The sequence below is a fragment of the Lynx canadensis genome, chromosome D1 (assembly GCF_007474595.2).
Source record: "Lynx canadensis isolate LIC74 chromosome D1, mLynCan4.pri.v2, whole genome shotgun sequence".
Classification (NCBI taxonomy): Eukaryota; Metazoa; Chordata; class Mammalia; order Carnivora; family Felidae; genus Lynx; species Lynx canadensis.
In genome coordinates, this window is record NC_044312.2 from 101,611,379 (window position 1) to 101,629,605 (window position 18,227).

Sequence of the window (18,227 nt, forward strand, 5' to 3'; positions counted from 1 at the left end):
AATATCCTTAGATTTCAATTGTAAGGGCATCGAGAAAATAGACTAATTTCAGCAGAATTGACATTTTGTCAGTGCATTATGCAATCTAGGAACATAGTATTTGTACTAATTTATTTAAGGCTTCTATAATGTTTCCATAAAATATTTTAATTTTTCTCCTTTTAAAAGTAGGTTCTGCCTAGTTTTTATAAGATATCCTACCATTATGGAATTTTCTTTTTATTCTTAAGTTTTATATCTTTTATCTATCCTAAATATTATTGATTCCTCATCTACTCAAATGGTCATTTTGTTTTCTAATTCATTCTGATAATGTGGTGAATTCTAATTATAGATTTTCCAAAATTAATCCTTCCAGCCAAACATGGAATCAACACAGCTTGAATAAATGTTTTATAATTCTTATACATTTTTAAAAGTGATACCAATAATATATTAGTATTGTTTAGGGTTTTATATCTATATAAGTGAAATTATAGGCCTGAATATATTGTGGTTTTTTTAATTATATTTTTATTTTTTAAATCAAGATTTTGTGCCTCCTAGAATGAGTCACACTGTAGTCCTCACATCTTATATATTGGAGAGTTTGAAATGATTTTTTTCCCCACAAAACTTTGGAAGCACCTACCTTTAAAAACAATCTGAAGGAGAAAAGAGTTGGAAAAGTAGAGGTAGATAAAGTTCAATCCTTAAATTCAATGTGTTAGAACCAACCATTTTATGTATTTTTATGGAAGATGAAATAAAGGGGTAAGAATTGTATTCAAATTAAAATATAGTAAATATATTCCATGCAATATTATTTTCCAGTCTCTAAGTCATTTGAAATAGCACTGCCTACTTTGGAGTGACATTTCTCTTTGTTGAATCACTATTTTATAGCAGTTTTCTGGATAATTTTAGGGGGTACATTAACAAATACATTTTAATAATTTTTATTTGCTTTAATATGTGCTAGAAAACTGTAACTATAACATTAAGCCAACATCAGAGGTATTAGTTCTTAGGTCAAAGCAAATGTGAGAATGACACCTAGTGTTTTTTTCATATTGAGTAACTTCTAAATGCAGGTCTCACTTGGTATGCAACACAGCAAAAATCATAAACTAAAAAAAAAACACATACATGTGCTGAAATTTCACATGCACTGTTCTAGAGAAAATAAAAGTTACTTATGTATGTTACAGTGCACATGTTGGGGACTTCTGCAAAATAGCTATCTTGTCTATCCTCAAAAAATCATCAACAATATTTAAAGCTCATAAAAGCATACTGAAATGATAATATGATTTCAAAAATAAATGAATGGTGGAAGGGGAATACCATTAGTATGCAGAGAAAGTAAATCAAAGTCTATTCAATTAGTTAATCATGGTTTTCTCTGGAGGTTGAGACTAAGGTTGCAAGGGCAAGGAGTAGAGGGCATTCCTTTTATTATAATTCCTTCCAGTTTTTAAGCGAAAAACATTTCTAAAAAAGATATCAGGATTCCCACTCAAGATCAAACGTTTCTAATGATGCATTGTTGACAGAGTCATAAAGGGGTTGTATATATTTGATAATTGTAGCTAGCATTTGGCACACAAAAAAATGGCTACTATATATCTTAGGTTATAACACTTTCTAAATTTGGTTCCAGCTTCAATGTTGGCGGTGACTCTTGTTTCAAGTCACCTCATCTAAATTTTTTTTTAGTGTTTAATTAAGAGACAGAGACAGAGCGTGAGTCGGGAAGGGGCAGACAGAGAGGGAGGCACAGAATCCAAAGCGGGCTCCGGGCCCTGAGCTGCCAGCACAGAGCCAGACATAAGGCTCAAACCCACGAACTGTGAGATCATGACCTAAGTCGAAGTCAGACGCTTAAGTGACTAAGCCACTCAGGCGCCCCTTAAGTCACCTCATCTGAAAACTTGGATTTGTCTTACCCATAATGACTTTGGGTTCTAAAATGGGAACAGATGCTGTCTCCAGAATCTCAAGGACTCTTGTGATGTTTCTCCCACAGCATTCTTCCTTCATGGCCAGGATGAACCAACCAAATCAAACAGTGCTAACAGAATTCATCCTAATGGGAATTACAGACCGGCCTGAGCTGCAGGCTGCCATCTTTGGACTCTTCCTCAGCATCTATGTGATCTCAGTGGTGGGCAACCTGGGCATGATCATCCTCACCAAGGTGGACTCCAGGCTACAAACACCCATGTACTTCTTCCTCAGACACCTGGCTCTCACTGATCTGGGTTATTCAACAACTGTAGGACCAAAAATGTTAGTCAATTTCATAGCTAATCAAAACACAATCCCCTATAACTGGTGCACCACACAGCTGGCTTTCTTCATCTTGTTCATCATCAGCGAGCTTTTCATTCTGTCAGCAATGGCCTATGACCGCTATGTGGCCATCTGTCATCCTCTGCTTTATATGGTTGTTATGTCACAAAAGGTGTGCTGGGTGCTGGTGGCTGTCCCCTATGTCTACAGTGCCTTTCTTTCTCTGATAACCACCATAAAGATTTTTATGTCATCCTTTTGTGACCATAATGTCATTAGACATTTTTATTGTGACAATCTTCCCTTATTAACTTTGTTGTGCTCAAGCACACGTGACATTGAGTTGATAATACTGATCTTTTCAGCATTTAATTTGGTGTCTTCTCTTCTGATAGTGCTTGTCTCCTACATCTTGATCCTGATGGCCATCCTCAGCATGAACTCTGCACAGGGCAGGCACAAGGCCTTCTCCACCTGTGGATCCCATATGACAGTGGTCGTTGTATTATATGCAACGCTATTCTTCATGTACGTGCAACCCAAATCCAGTCATTCCTTTGATACTGATAAAATTGCCTCTGTATTTTATACTTTGATAATACCTATGCTGAATCCCATGATCTACAGCTTGAGGAACAAAGAGGTAAAAGGTGCCCTGCGTCGGATATGGAAAAATCTGCACAAACTGCCTATGTAGAGTTCACTGTGAACTACGTATACAATAAATTAGTTTATAGACTATTGTTGATTATATGCCATAGGCCTTAGAAAGGACTAATGTATAAAAGTCACGGAAAACTAGAATTGTTTTTCCCATTTTCAATGTATAGATGTTTCAGTAATGATGATCCTTCTGATATCATTTTTGGTCTCAGTGGAGGTGACTGAAGTCCAGACTACTATTCTCACATTCCTAAGTACTTATGTTACAATTGAAGACAACTTGTATTGTTTCTTGGGTTTGTTGTAATACATCTCCCCTTAGATATTATTATCTAAAAGGCTTTCTAATGTCTTTGCCTAAATGTTAAACAAATGCTAGTCCCCACCACAATGGCATATGGCATATAGAAGATGGCAACTATTGTTCCTGTTGGGGGAAATACACACAATAATGAATAATCAATTATATCTACCTTAATGACACTTGAACTCTATCCTCTTGTTGTGGGAAGCATCTCAGCTTTTATTAAGCGATATGTGTACCTGTATATGCTTGGGGAAAGCAGAAATAAAAGTGTATTTATTTTCAGGCGGCATAATTGTTTACATTAAAATTTCAAAAACTGTTCATGCTGAAACATTAGAAATAATAACTGAATTTTGCAAGGTTAGTGCACATTAAGTCAGCATATTAAAGATCAGATTTGTTTTTTTGCTTTACAATAACAAAAAAAAGGTAAAAGTAAAGTTTTAAACTATCAATTACACTAGAAATGAAAAGTCTATAATACTTAGGGAAAATTTAATGAGCAAGTTGCATCACATCTCTGCTATGAACTATAAAAACATTACTGAATTATTAAAGAAGTCATAAATGTAGCATATACCATACCATTGCTGAGAAGAAGTAAATGTTGCATGGTAGTTTTCCCTAAATTATTCTATATATTTAATGTAGTAACAATCCAAACTGCAGCAGCATTTTTTAATAGTCAAGTTGATTTTAAAGATTACGTGGAAATCCAAATATCTAGAATATTATAGAAGAAAGAATACAGAGGCATTCCAATAACAGATACCAATTTTTTTAATTAAGCAATATTATTTTAATGTGTAAACATTAATAAACTAGATTGTTTTAAATTATTATAGAAACTATTTTTTAATCTTCCTTTCTTCATTCTTTCATTCTTTTTCCTTCTTTATTTTAGAATTATGGAAGCTGATTATAAACTTAATTAAGAGAGGCAAAATGCCAAAAATACAAAGATAGTTTGAAGAAAGATTAAAGTTACAGGAGTTATACTACCAGATTTCATGACCTATTACAAAGCTATAGTAATTAAATTTCTTTTTTCCTAATTGGTATAGCCGCTGTGGAAATAGTGGCTCTAACAACTTAAGAGGTTCCTCTAAAATTTAGAAATGAAAATGCCACATGATCCAAGAATGTCATTACTGGGTATTTACCCTAAGAATATAAAAGAATACAAAAACACTAATTCAAAAATTATATGCACCTCTATAGTCACTGCAGTAGTAGTTACATCAGCCAAAATATGGAATCAGCCCAAGTAGCCACTGTTAGATGATAGAATAAAGAAGATGTGGAATTTATACACAATGGAATATTACTCAGCCTTAAAATGGATGAGATCTTGGTTAAGCATCCGACTTTGGCTCAGGTCATGATCTCATGGTTCATGGGTTCGAGCCCCACGTTGTGCTCGATGGCACAAAGCCTGCTTGGGATTCTGGTTCATCTTCTCTCTGCCCCTCCCCCACTTGTGCTCTGTGTCTCTCTATCAAAAATAAATAAATGTAAAAAACAAAAAAAAGGATGAGATCTTACCATTTGTGCCAACATGGGTAGACACAGGAAGTATTATGGTAAGCGAAACAAGCCAGACCGAGAAATACAAATACCATATGATTCACTAATATACGGAATCTAAAAACAATCAAATCAACAAACAAGCAAAGTCAGATGTAGACCTATCAATACGGAGAACAAATTTATGGTTGCCAGAGAGGAGGGGGATGGGGGATAGGCAAAAAGGCCGGGGTGGGGGGAAGAGGAAGATACAGGCTTCCAATTATGGAATGAGTTAAGTTACAGGAATAAAAGGTACAGCATAGAAAATATAGTCAATGGTACTGACAGGTGGTAGCTACACTTGTGGTTAGCATAACATAATGGATAAACACGTTGATTCACTGTGTTTTACATCTGAGACTAACGTACATTGTGTGTCAATTACACTGCAATTAAAAAAAAAAAAAAAAAAAAAAAGGAAAGAGAACATTGTCCAGAAAACGGACCAAATGATTGATGGAATACAATAGTGACTTCAGAAACAGATCTACAAATACACTGTTACCTAACTTATGATGGATGCATCACTATTTTCTCAAAGAGGAAGAACGATATTTTCCATAAATACTCTTAGGCAATTTGTATATTTATTTGGAGAGAAAAAAAAGATCTGGGCGCGTACCCAGTCCCTATACAGACTCAATTCTACTTGATTAAAGATCTCAATGTGAAATACAAACATCTAAAAGGAAAGAATAGTGAAACATCTTGGAGATATTGAAATATATAAAGCATTTTAAACAGACTTCATAAAACAATGGTTATCTAAGATTTAAAATGATTCATTGCACTGACTTAAGAAATTATGTTCATCACAATTAATAGTATGAGAAGGAAACTCTAACAGTGGGAAAAGATGCTTTTTTTTAAATTTTTTTTTAGAGGGTGTGGAGGGGCAGAGAGAGAGAGAAGAGAAAATCCCTATCTGTCAGCACAGAGCCCAACACGAGGCTCAAACTCCCAAACCATGAGATCATGACCTGAGCCAATATCAAGAGTCAGACTCTTAACCAACTAAACCATCCAGATGCCCAAGGGAGTATTTTTTTTTTTTTAACATTTATTCACTTTTGAGAAGTAGAGAGAGACAGAGAATGAGTGGGGGAGGGGCAGAGAGAGAGGGAGACACAAAATCCAAAGCAGTCTCCAGGCTCTGAACTGTCAGAGCCCCACCTGGGGCTTGAACCCATGGAGGGCGGGATCATGACCTGAGCTAAAGTCATATGCTCAACCAACTGAGCCACCCAGGCACCCTTAGATGCCTGAGGGAGAGGATACTTTTATCAGACCTACATAATCAGACAAATCGCGGACAAAGGATTTGTAAGCATAATATAAAGGTAACTGTTCCAAATCCATAAAGAGTAGAAAAGAAATACAATATGAAGATGACAAAAGGTATTGGTGTGGACATCAAGGATGTGGGAGTAGCTGTTTTTAATTACCATTTTCAAGAAATTCTTCTCTATATCAGGGCAAAATGTTTTTATAAACTATAACTTATTATCCTTAAAAAAATACATGACAGGGGTGCCTGGGTGGCTCAGTCCGTTGAGCGGCGGACTTCGGCTCAGGTCACCATCTCCCAGTGCGTGAGTTCGAGCCCCGCTTCAGGCTCTGTGCTGATAGCTCAGAGCCTGGAGCCTGCTTCAGATTCTGTCTCTCTCTCTCTCTCTCTCTCTCTCTCTCTGTCTCTCTGCCCCTCCCCCACACATGCTCTGTCTCTCTCGGTCTTAAAAATAAATAAAACGTTTTAAAAAATTAAAAAAAATAAAAGTAACAAAAATAGATAAAAATAATTCACATTGTTAGCAGGCAGAAAAAGAATTATTCATGTGTGTGTGCACATGTGAGTGTGTGTGTTTAAGGGGACAGTTCATCGCAGACAGCAGACTGAAGGATTCTCCTGGGGTCCTGGTAATGTTTCAATTTTACTATCATCATAGCTGTTTGATCTGGATTCTGATTACACAGTTGTCTTGAATTTGCAAAAATGTATGATGCATGCATTTGTTAATAAGTATATTATGTTTAAATAAGTTAAAACACCACAAAAAAGGGGAAAACAAGTACTTGTAAATTTTTACTTTTACTTGTAAATTTTTTTAATGATGTAGTAAGCATCATTCAATCATCTTCATTCTGCCCCCAGAGATAAACTCATAAAAAGCCATTGTAGTAGAAGAAGATCATTAAGGGTTGCAAGAACAATGAAAACATCTTTCCTACAAATAAAACGATTTGATTCCAGATCGCTGGGTTACAGTAGAAAGACTTTACCAGGAGACATTGTGGAAAGGTATCTAACATAACTTTATTTTCAGGGGAATATAAAGATGTCCTGTAGAATTAGGAGATATACCGCACCTTTGTTTGATATTTTCAAACGCTTGAGGCATAATTAGCTTGTATTCTTTCTCCTCAGGGAGAGACTCAAAGGAGTAAAGTCATCCATAAATCCTTACTGGGTTGTGCCATGAACAAATGGGAGCCCAGAGATTTTCCACCTCGCAGGTGAGCACACTGTAGCTGTGACTAACTCTGAGTCTAGTGACTCTTCAGGACCCCACCTCCCATTTACATTATTGTCCCCAAACCCCCAGCCGCTTCCATGATTTAATTATCTCTTTAACAGTTCTCTTTTGTTAGCTGAAGTTTCTGGGCAAATACAAGGTTGTAAACATCTTTATTATAATTTTTGGTGAAAGCTAGACGTTTGCTAAGATGCAGCAAGGTTGTAATCATTGAATAGTGGGGGGAAAAAAAAAGCAATCTCTGAAAAGGGAATTGGTTAAGAAATTCACACCCAAGACCTTAAGATTTTCCTGTTTAGTTTCTTTCACTTGGACCCTTAGTAAAATGTCAAATATGATACTATTATGCGTAGTTAATTGGATATTTTCAGAATTTCTAACTCAAATCACACATTTCCATAGTGGTTTCCAGTCCCTCTAAAGTAAAAGGATTGCCTCAATGTGTTTGTAACACTTGCAATTTCTCTGTTTCAAATACATCATGTGTTTCCCAAATTTATCAATGTCATTTTCAAACCATCCCTTTTAGTTGGAAGTGAGGTGAAAGCAAACTATTAAAGCATTGATATCAGTACGTAATGCCTCCATCACCCCGTAACATCTGATTAACAACAGGATTGCCCCTCTTCCTTACCTGTAAGCTTTGGAATAGTCTCTGAAATGCCATCAGATTATCCCTTAAATAATGAAAAGCACATCTCATGTAGATTGGAATTAAGATTAAAATATGTGCACATACAAATTTCAATAAAGAAGAATTCTTGCAAATTTTTAAAGCAGTAATATGTATTTTGATTACAATTACAGTGTATTTTCCACTTATTTAATAGTTTTTTTTCTAAAACTCTATTCCCCCTTGAAAATTACTTTGATGTGTAAGTATATACATTTAAATCTATATTTTGTTGACCTTCCATGTTGAATATACTCATTGTCACCTAATTTAGTGTAAAAAGATGTATTTGGCAATAGGAGGGGGCAGGGCTGGGGAATAATTTAATTCTCTCACCTTTATCCTTAGGGTAGTTTTGTAGTGAAGGTCCAACGCTAATCTCATTGTGTTTTTTACATGTTCGAAGAAAAGTTGGGAGGGAAAAAAACAGATCTAAAAGGTAAGAACCAGGTTACCTTCAATAATCATACAAAGTAATGTAAATAGAACCACGTAAAATAAAGTTTAGTGTTTTACATAGAACTCTAAAGATAATTAGAAACACGCCATATCTTTTCTCATATATAAGGGGACTTGTATTTAGTAGCATGGATTTAAAAGAGAGCACACACTCTGATATTCTCATTTATTCCGTGAGATTTATGATGCTTTTAATATCCACCCGAAATATGTCCCTAACTGTATTGTCTCCTGAGAATGAATTTAGTGTTCCTGATCGCTAATCTGCTTTCTCTCTCTATGGATTCATCTCTTTTGGATATTTCATATAATGGAATTATATAATATAATACGCACAGATGTGCCCTTTTATACTTGGCTTCTTTTGCTTAGCACGTTTTGACTATCATGAACTGGTGTAACTCTTACGAATGCTGTCATGAACATTTACCTGCAAAGTTTTTGTATGAACTCTTGTGGTTGTCGGTACTTTGGGGGTACACATCTGGAAAGGAATTACTGGATCAGAATGGTAATTCTTAGCTTGACGTATGGAGTCACCGTCAAACTCCATCCATAGTGACTGTACTGTTTTACCTTCCCATTAATACACAAGGATTCTTATCTCTATACCCTTGTCAACCTTTGTGATTTTTTTTTCTTTTCTTATCTTTTCTTTTTTAAGCCACCTTATGACAAGCGAAGTGGTATCTCCTTGTGGTGTGGATTTGCATTGCCCTCATGGCTAATGATGTTGAATATCTTTTCATATGCCGATGTCCATTCACATATCTTCTGTAAGAAATGTCCTTCAACTTTTTTGCCTGTTTTTTTTTTGTTTAATTTGGGTAATTTTTCATTTAGATATTGGACTGTAAGAGTCCTTTGTATATTTTATATACTAGACACTTACCAGATAGAAGATTGACAATTTTTTTCATTATATGAGTTAATTTTTCATTCCGTAATAATGTCCATTAATGCATACAACTTGTCTGTTTTTTACATTTTGATAAATCCAATTTAGGAGATTTTAACTTTGTTGTTTGTTATTTTGCTGTCATATCTAAGAAAGCTATAAAGAGCTCAGCTAAGCTAAGAGAGGGAGAGAAAGAGAGAGGAAGGGAGAGAAAGAGAGAAATGAGCTGCTAGGTGCTGGAACAGACAATTACGGCCACAGGCCATAATGAAAGATTTAGGCCTTTAATCATTATTAAAATGGTCCTCTCAGTCATGTCATGAAAGTTAATGATTATTTTTGTATTTATTCCCAGTATAGGTTTCCCGAGTGGCCTGTACAGACAAACAAAATCTAACACTGTTGAAAGAATTCATTCTAATGGGAATCACAGGACTCCCTGAGCTGCAGGCTCCATTATTTGGACCACTCCTCACTGTTTATCTGGTCTCAGTCGTGGGTAATCTGGGTTTGATCATCCTCACCAAGATAGACTCTAGGCTACAAACACCCATGTACTTCTTCCTCAGACACCTGGCTTTCACTGATCTTGGTTATTCAACAGCTGTGGGACCCAAAATGCTAGTAAACTATGCTGTAGATCAACATACAATCTCCTTCAATGGGTGTGCCACCCAACTCACTTTTTTCAGTATTTTTATCATTAATGAAATTTTCATTCTGTCAGCAATGGCCTATGACCGCTATGTGGCCATCCGTAACCCTCTGCTCTACACAGCTGTTATGTCACAAAGATTATGTCAGGTGCTAGTGGTAATGCCTTACCTCTATAGTGTCTCTTTGTCTTTGTTGACCATCATGAAAATTTTCCTTTCATCATTTAGTGATTATAATGTCATCAAGCATTTCTACTGTGACAGTCTACCATTGATAGCTTTGCTCTGTTCAGGCACCGATGAAATTAGATTGATAATTCTGATCTTTTCTGCTTTTAATTTGGTGTCATCCCTTCTCACAGTCCTTGTGTCCTACATTCTAATCTCTGTTGCCATCTTCAGGATGAACTCTGCAGAAGGCAGGCACAAGGCTTTCTCCACCTGTGGATCCCATCTGGCAGTGATTGCCTTATTCTATGGCACTCTATTCTTTATGTATGTGCAGCCGAAATCTACTCATTCCTTTGATACTGATAATATGGCCGCCTTATTTTACACGTTGGTTATACCCATGCTGAATCCAATGATCTACAGCTTGAGGAACAAAGAGGTGAAAAATGCCCTACGAAGAACTTGGAGAAAGTGTGCAAATATAGACATACTTCAGAGATATTGCAGGTTTGGTTCCAGTCCACCACAATGAAGCAAATTTCACAGTAAACCAAATTAAATGAATTTTTGGTTGTCCAATACATATAAAAGTTATGTTGACCCTGTATTATAGTCTGTTAAGTGTTTTTTAGCATTAAAGGTAATCATACAATGTGTATACTTTAAAAAAAAAACCACTGTATTGCTTGAAAATGCTGTCATCTGAGCCTTCAAAGTCATAATATTTTGCCTAGAGGGTCTTGCCTCCATCTTGATGGCTGCTTACTGGTCAGGGTGGTGGTTGCCAAAGGTTAGGGTGACTGTAGTATCTTCTGGTTTTTTTTAATTAAAAAAATTTTTAAATGTTTCTTTATTTTTAAGAGAGAGACAGAGACAGAGACAGAGCATGAGCAGGGGAGGAACAGAGAGAGAGAGAGGAGACACAGAATCCAAAACAGGCACAGAGCCTGATGCAGGGCTCAAACTCTGAATGGCAATATCATGACCTGAGCTGAGTCAGACACCCAACCAGCTGAGCCACCAGGCACCCCAACTGTGGTAATTTCCTAAAATAAGACAACAGTGAAGTGTGTTGCATTGATTGACTCTTCCTTTCATGAATAACTTCCCTGTAGTATGTGATGCTGTTTGATAGCATTTAATCACAGTAGAACTTCTTTTCAAAATGGAGTCAATCTTCTCAAACCCTGCTACTGCTCTATCGACCATGTGTGTGTCATATTCTAAATCCATATTCTAAATCCACTGTTGCCAGTTCAACAACCTTACAGCATCTTCACCAGGAGTAGACTCCACTTGAAGAAATCACTTTCTTGGTTCATGCATAAGAAGCAATTCTTTATCCATTAAAGTTTTGTCTTGAGATTTCAGCCATTCATTCACATCTTCAGGCTCCACTTCTGATTCTAGTTCTCTCACTATGTCTACCACATCTGCAATGAGTTCATCCACTGATGAAACAACTAACATTGTTTCAGCCTTGGACTATTGCTTGCATGGGTAGATTTCTGTGAAATTATGATTTGTGACTATATGCATGCTGAGGAAAGCATAAATAAAAGTATTATTGTTTGTAAGATTCATAATTGTATATATTAAAAATTCAAAAATATCTTCAAGCTGATACACTGAAAATAATGACTAAATTTTGCAAGGTTAGTACATATAAAGTTTCCAAATGAAAGATCAATTATTTTGCTATCCACTAGTAATAAACAGGTAAAAATAAAATTTTATTTTTTTTGCCTTTATTTTTTTATTTTTTTCAATACATGAAGTTTATTGTCAAATTGGTTTCCATACAACACCTAGTGCTTATCCCAAAATATGCCCTCCTCAATACCCATCACCCACCCTCCCCACCCTCCCACCCCCCATCAACCCTCAGTTTGTTCTCAGTTTTTAAGAGTCTCTTATACTTTGGCTCTCTCCCACTCTAACCTCCTTTTTTTTTCCTTCCCCTCCCCCATGGGTTTCTGTTAAATTTCTCAGGATCCACCTAAGAGTGAAAACATATGGTATCTGCCTTTCTCTGTATGGCTTATTTCACTTAGCATAACACTCTCCAGTTCCATCCATGTTGCTATAAAGGGCCATATTTCATTCTTTCTCATTGCCACGTAGTACTCCATTGTGTATATAAACCACAATTTCTTTATCCATTCATCAGTTGATGGACATTTAGGCTCTTTCCATAATTTGGCTATTGTTGAGAGTGCTGCTTAAAAATAAAATTTTAAACTATCAATTACACCTGAAAAAAATTGTCTCATAGTTAGGAGAAAATCTAATAAACAATTTACATGATTTTGTGGTTAGAAATTACAAAAGACTTGCTCAGTTATTAAAGAAAACATAGATGTAGGAGTACATCATGTCCATTGTTTGGAAGAAGTAAATGCTGTGATGAGGTCAGTTCTCCTTAAGATATCCTATAGATTTAACACAGTAACAGTACAATCCCAATAGTACTTTTAAATATTTCAGTTGATATCAAAATTTATACGGCAAGCCAAGAGATTTAAAACAGCCAGGCAATGCCCCACAAGATGAATCTAATGACAGGTACAACTTCCTTTAATAAAGCTAGATTATTTTTTAAATGTTTATTTACTTATTTTGAGAGAAAGAGATCACATGTGTGAATGCGAGAGAGGCAGAGAGAGAGGGAGAAAGAATCCCAAGCAGGCTCCCGGTTGTCAGTGCAGAGATGGACACAGGGCTTCTTCTCACCAGCAGAACCATGAGATTATGACCTGAGCTGAAATAAGGAGTCAGCTGTTTAACAGACTGAGCCACCCAGGTGCCCCAAAACCACAACATTTCTTGAACAAAAGGAAAATATCTTCACGACTCGGAATAAGCGAAGAAGGCCAGGGAGGTGAAGAATGAATGGATATAATATTAATGAAAGACACCAGGCTCTCCCGAAATTACACTGGCTTATGAAAATATAAATGAGATTGAGCTGTACTCACTTGGCACTTTATACAAGTGACCCATTTTGGTTTAGAATGTTTGATACAGTTGAGGAGTACTGCATGTAGGCAAGAATGCAAGGCTGATTTCACACACGAAAACCCATTACATAAATCACATAATTCAACATCCTTAACAGGTTTATGATGAAATTCAACGCTGATTTGTAATAAACTGCCTCGCTGAGCAGGATAGTAGAAACTGGTGTTATAAATAATATCTAAAAAAATCCTGCATGTGGGGGAATAAATCGATTGAACACAGAGGTATTGAAGGTAGTGAAAATACTTGTATGATATCATAATCATGGGTACATATTATTACATTTTAAAAACCTACAGAAAACTTGTAATATAATACTGAAACATTAAAGATTTTCCTCTGAACACTCCTAAGACAAGGAGATCCAGACTCACCGTTTATATTCAGTATATATTGGACATTGTAGCTGGTTCACCACGTTAGGAAATAAAAAGTATAAAGATAGATGGGAAAGCACACACTACCATTAAAAAAATTTTTTTTGATGTCTTAACTACATAGAAAAAACTATAAATAATTTATTAAAAATAATACATGTATTTATAAAATTTGCTGAATATGAAACAAATTACAAAAAATCAACTTTATTTCTATATCCCACCCATAATAATTAGAAAAAATTGAAAAAGAGATAATGTTTATGTATTTATTTATTTCATATGACTTCCTTTATGTGAGGAAGCTAGAACTGTAAAATCCATAGAAGCAGAAACAGTAGTTGCAACATGATGGAAGAAAAGAGAATGGGTATAGATGTTTCCTGGGTATAGAGTTTCAGTTTGGAATGATGAGAATGTTCTGGAGGTAGATAACCATGATGTTTGCAAAACAGTAGGTATGTATCTAATGACACAAATATATACTTACAAATTAAAAGCTAAAATCATTAAAATGGTACATTTTATGCTATATGTCTTTTATGACAGTAAGAAGAAAGTTCAACAAAATACTTCAATTGAAGGTTTTACTCTTTTCAAGTTCTATGAATTGGGAAAGGCAGTTACTTCCCAAGTCCCTTCCCTTCAAGACCAGCGTACTTTCAGTAAAGTCAGAAATTTTATAAGTGCTAAGCTCCATTGGAAATACACATGTAAGTGATTTTTAAAAAGAATTCGTGCAGCGTGAGAAAAATATCTGTTATTGTTGTACGTATGGCTCAGATTAGAAGGCAAACTCTCCGTAGGAATGAATAAAGGTTTTAAAGGCTGCCCCTTGTACATCATTGCAGACAACAACAAATAACTATTGTGCAGATGCACAGACATGATACAAAGAAAAAGGGAAGCATGCTTTTAGATATTCCTGGATCTTTTTTTCAGCAGAAAAAATGAATAGAATTATTTAGAAATACTTACAGTTGATATAAAGACCTTTTACTTGGAAGCCTGATCTTGGAACAAATGCCAAATGAGAAAAGTTGCTTGGCAGAGTGACAGTCACTCTTATACAAAATATGTTCTGAGTACAAAGAAATATGTCATTGTTCTGTGATTTTGCCGAATATCTATGCGATAATTTTCACAAAGAAAATATATTTGAATTATGCAGTCCTAGAAAGAAGTGGCCGAGTGTAGACTGAAACAAGTTGTCACAAAAGATGTTGAAGATGGTTGAGAAGTTTCACATTATGGAAATATATGAAAAGTATAAGTTTGGATAAGTAATTTAATGTTAAGAATAGTTCAATTCACAATGATGTGAAATAAGAGTGAATGTTTGACTTCCTTCTTGCTGATTTGGATGATTTTCTTTCTTTTTCCTGTCTGATTGCTGAGGTTAGGACTTCCAACACTATGTTGAATAACAGTGGTGAGACCGGAAATCCCTTCCTGTTCCCAACCTTAAGGGGAGAGCTCTCAGTTTTTCCCCATTGAAGATGATATTAGCTGTGGGTCTTTCATATATGGCCTTTATGATCTTGAGGTATGTTCCTTCTATCCTTTACTTTCTTGAGGATTTTTATCAAGAAAGAGTGCTATATTTTGTCACATGCTTTTTCTGCATCTATTGAGAGAATCATGTGGTTCTTATCTTTTCTTTTATTAATATAATGCATCACATTGATTAATTTGCAGATATTGGACCAGCCTTGCATCACAGGAAGAAATCCCACTTGATCTTCGTGAATAATTCTTTTAATGTATTGTTGGATCTGGTTTGCTAGTATCTTATTGAGAAATTTTGCATCCATGTTCATCAGGGAAGTTGGTTTGTAGTTCTCCTTTTCAGTGGGATATTTGTCTGCTTTAGGGATCAAGGTAACGCTGGCCTCATGAAATGAGTTTGGAAGTTTTCCTTCCATTTCTATTTTTTGGAACAGCTTCAAAAGAATAGCTGTTAACTGTTCTCTAAATGTTTGGTAGAATTCCCCTGGAAAGCAGTTCATCCCTGGACTCTTGATTTTTGATTACTGATTCAATTTCTTTACTGGTTATGAATCTGTTAAATTTTTCTTTTTTAAAAAAATTTTTAATGTTTATTTATTTTTGAGAGAGACAGACAAAGCATGAGTAGGGGAGGGGCAGAGAGAGGGAGACACAGAATCCGAAGCAGGTTCCAGGCTCTGGAGCTGTCAGCACAGAGCCCGGCATGGGCCGTGGGAACCCACAGACCGTGGGATCATGACCTGAGCTGAAGCCGGATGCTTAACCAACTGAGCCACCCAGGCCCCCCTGTTTAGATTTTCTATTTCTTCCTGTTTCAGTTTTGGTAGTGTATATGTTTCTGTGAATATGTCCATTTCTTCCCGATAGCCCAATTTGTTGGCATATAATTGCTCATAATATTCTCTTATTATTGTTTGCATTTCTGTGGCATTGGTTGTGATCTCCTTTCATTCGTGATTTGATTTATTTGGATCCTTTGCTTTTCCTTTTTGATCAGTCTGGACAGGGGTTTTATCAATTCTGTTAATTCTTTCAAAGAACCAGCTTCTGCTTTCATTGATTGATCCTACTGTTTTTTGTGTTTTGTTTTATTTCAAACATTAACTCCTACTCTAAACTTTATTAATTTCCCTTCTTCTGCTACTTTTGGGCTTTATTTGCTGTTCTTTTTTCCAGCTCTTTCAGGTGTAAGTTTAGGTTATGTATTTGAGAAATTTCTTCCTTCTTTATGAAGGCTGGTTTGCTATACACTTCCTTCTTATGACCACCTTTGCTGCATCACAGAGGTTTTGGAATGCTGTGTTTTCATTTTCATTGGCTTCCATGTACTTTTCAACCTCCACTTTAATTTCTTGGTTAATCCATTCATTCTTTTGTAAGATGTGCTTTAATCCAATTATTCATGGTCTTTCCATGAATACTTCCACAAAATCTTGTGATTGATTTGGAGTTTCATAGTGTTGTGGTCTGAATACGCAAGGTATGATCTTGATCTTTTTGTGCTTGTTGGGAGCTGAATTTTTGACCCAGTATTTGATGTATTCTGCAAATGTCCATGTGCATTTGAGAAGAATGTGTATGCTGCTGCTTTAGGCTGAAATGTTCTGAATATATCTGTTAAGTCCATCTGAACCAGTGTGTCATTCAAGGCCATTGCTTCCTTATTGATTTTCTGCTCAGATAATCTCTCCATTGCTGTGAGTGGGTGGTTGAAATCCCCAACTATTATGGTATTATTATCAATGAGTTTCTTTATGTTTGTGATTAATTGACTTATATATTTGGATTCTACCACATTAGGGGCATAAATCTTTACAATTGTTAGATATTCTTTGTGGACAGACTTTAATTATGATATAATGTCCTTCTTCACCTCCTGTTACAGTCTTTATTTTAAAATCTAATTTGTCTAACATAAATAAGGTTAGGCCAGCTTTCTTTTGGTGACCATTAGTATGATAGATGGTTCTCCATCCCCCTACTTTCAATCTGGAGGTGTGTTTAAGTCTAAAATGAGTCTTTTGTGAGCAGTATATAGATGGGTCTTGTTTTCTTATCCATTCCAATACCCTATGTCTTTTGATTGGAACATTTAGTCCATTTACATTTAGAGTGAGTACTGAAAGATATAAATTTAGTGCTATTGTGTTGCCTGTAGAATTGGGTTTTCTGGTGAAGTTCTCTGGTTCTTTCCAGTCTTGGTTGCTTTTGGTCTTTTTTGTTTTGTTTTGTTTTTTCTCCACTCAAAGAGTCCCCCTTAAAGTTTCTTGCAGAGCTGGTCTAGTGGTCATGAACTCCTTTAATTTTGGTTTGTCTGGGAAACTCTTTATCTCTCCTTCTATTTGGAATGACAGACTTGCTGGATAAGGAATTCTTGGCTGCATGTTTTTCCAATTCAGCGTGTTGAATATATCCTGCCACGCCTTTCCCACCTGGCAAGTTTCTGTGGATAGGTCTGCTGGGAGCCTAATATGTCTTCCCTGTTTGGTTAAGGACTTTTTTTTTTTTTCCCTTGATGCTTTTAACATCCTTTCCTGGTCTGTGTATTTTGTGATATGCCTTGGTGATGGTTGGTTTTTGTTAAATCTAATGGGAATTCTCTGGGCTTCTTGGATTTTGATGTCTGTGTCCTTCCCCATATTAGGAAAGCTATCCACTATGATTTGCTCACAAAAACCTTCTACCTCTTTTGTTCTTTCTTCATCTTCTGGGGCTCCCATATTGGGATTTTATTCCTTTGTAAGTCACAGAGTTCTTCTCTAAGTCTGATATTGTGATCTTTTGCCTTTGTTTCCCTTTTTTTTCTGCTTCATTGTTTTCCATATTTTTATCTTCTATATTGCTGATTGACTGCTCTGTTTGGCCCATCCTTGCCATCATGGCATCTATTTGAGACTGCATCTTGGTAATAGCATTTTTAATTTCTGCCTGACTAGTTTTGTTTCTTTTATCTCCATAGAAAGGGATTCTTTGGTGTCTTATACACTTTTTTAAGTCCCAGTTAGTATTCTTATTACTGTGGCTTTAAATTCTAGTTCAGACATCTTACTTATATCCATGTTGATTAAGTCCCTGGCTGTCATTTCTTCCTGTTCTTCCCTTTGTGGTGAATTCCT

General features: G+C 35.8%; 2 protein-coding genes across 2 annotated transcripts; both read left to right on the top strand.

Annotated features, from left to right (window-relative positions):
* Window positions 1-2,029: 2,029 nt before the first annotated feature.
* LOC115525727 (olfactory receptor 8K3-like) lies at window positions 2,030-2,971 on the top strand. The gene has a single exon (XM_030333047.1). The coding sequence runs from the start codon at window positions 2,030-2,032 to the stop codon at window positions 2,969-2,971; it is 942 nt and encodes a 313-aa protein (XP_030188907.1).
* Window positions 2,972-6,195: 3,224 nt separating this feature from the next.
* On the top strand, window positions 6,196-10,736 carry LOC115526393 (olfactory receptor 8K3-like). The gene is made up of 4 exons (XM_030333798.1): window positions 6,196-6,288; window positions 7,239-7,327; window positions 9,323-9,332; window positions 9,738-10,736. The coding sequence occupies exons 1-4, from the start codon at window positions 6,196-6,198 to the stop codon at window positions 10,734-10,736; spliced, it is 1,191 nt and encodes a 396-aa protein (XP_030189658.1).
* The last annotated feature ends 7,491 nt before the right edge of the window (window positions 10,737-18,227 follow it).

Bases quoted from the DNA above. Each gene is read 5' to 3' on its own strand.
- LOC115525727 (XM_030333047.1), top strand. From the start codon at position 2,030: ATGAACCAACCAAATCAAACAGTGCTAACAGAATTCATCCTAATGGGA.
- LOC115526393 (XM_030333798.1), top strand. From the start codon at position 6,196: ATGAAGATGACAAAAGGTATTGGTGTGGACATCAAGGATGTGGGAGTA. The intron at 6,289-7,238 runs GCAAAATGTTTT...CTTTCTCCTCAG, and splicing joins AAATTCTTCTCTATATCAGG to GGAGAGACTCAAAGGAGTAA.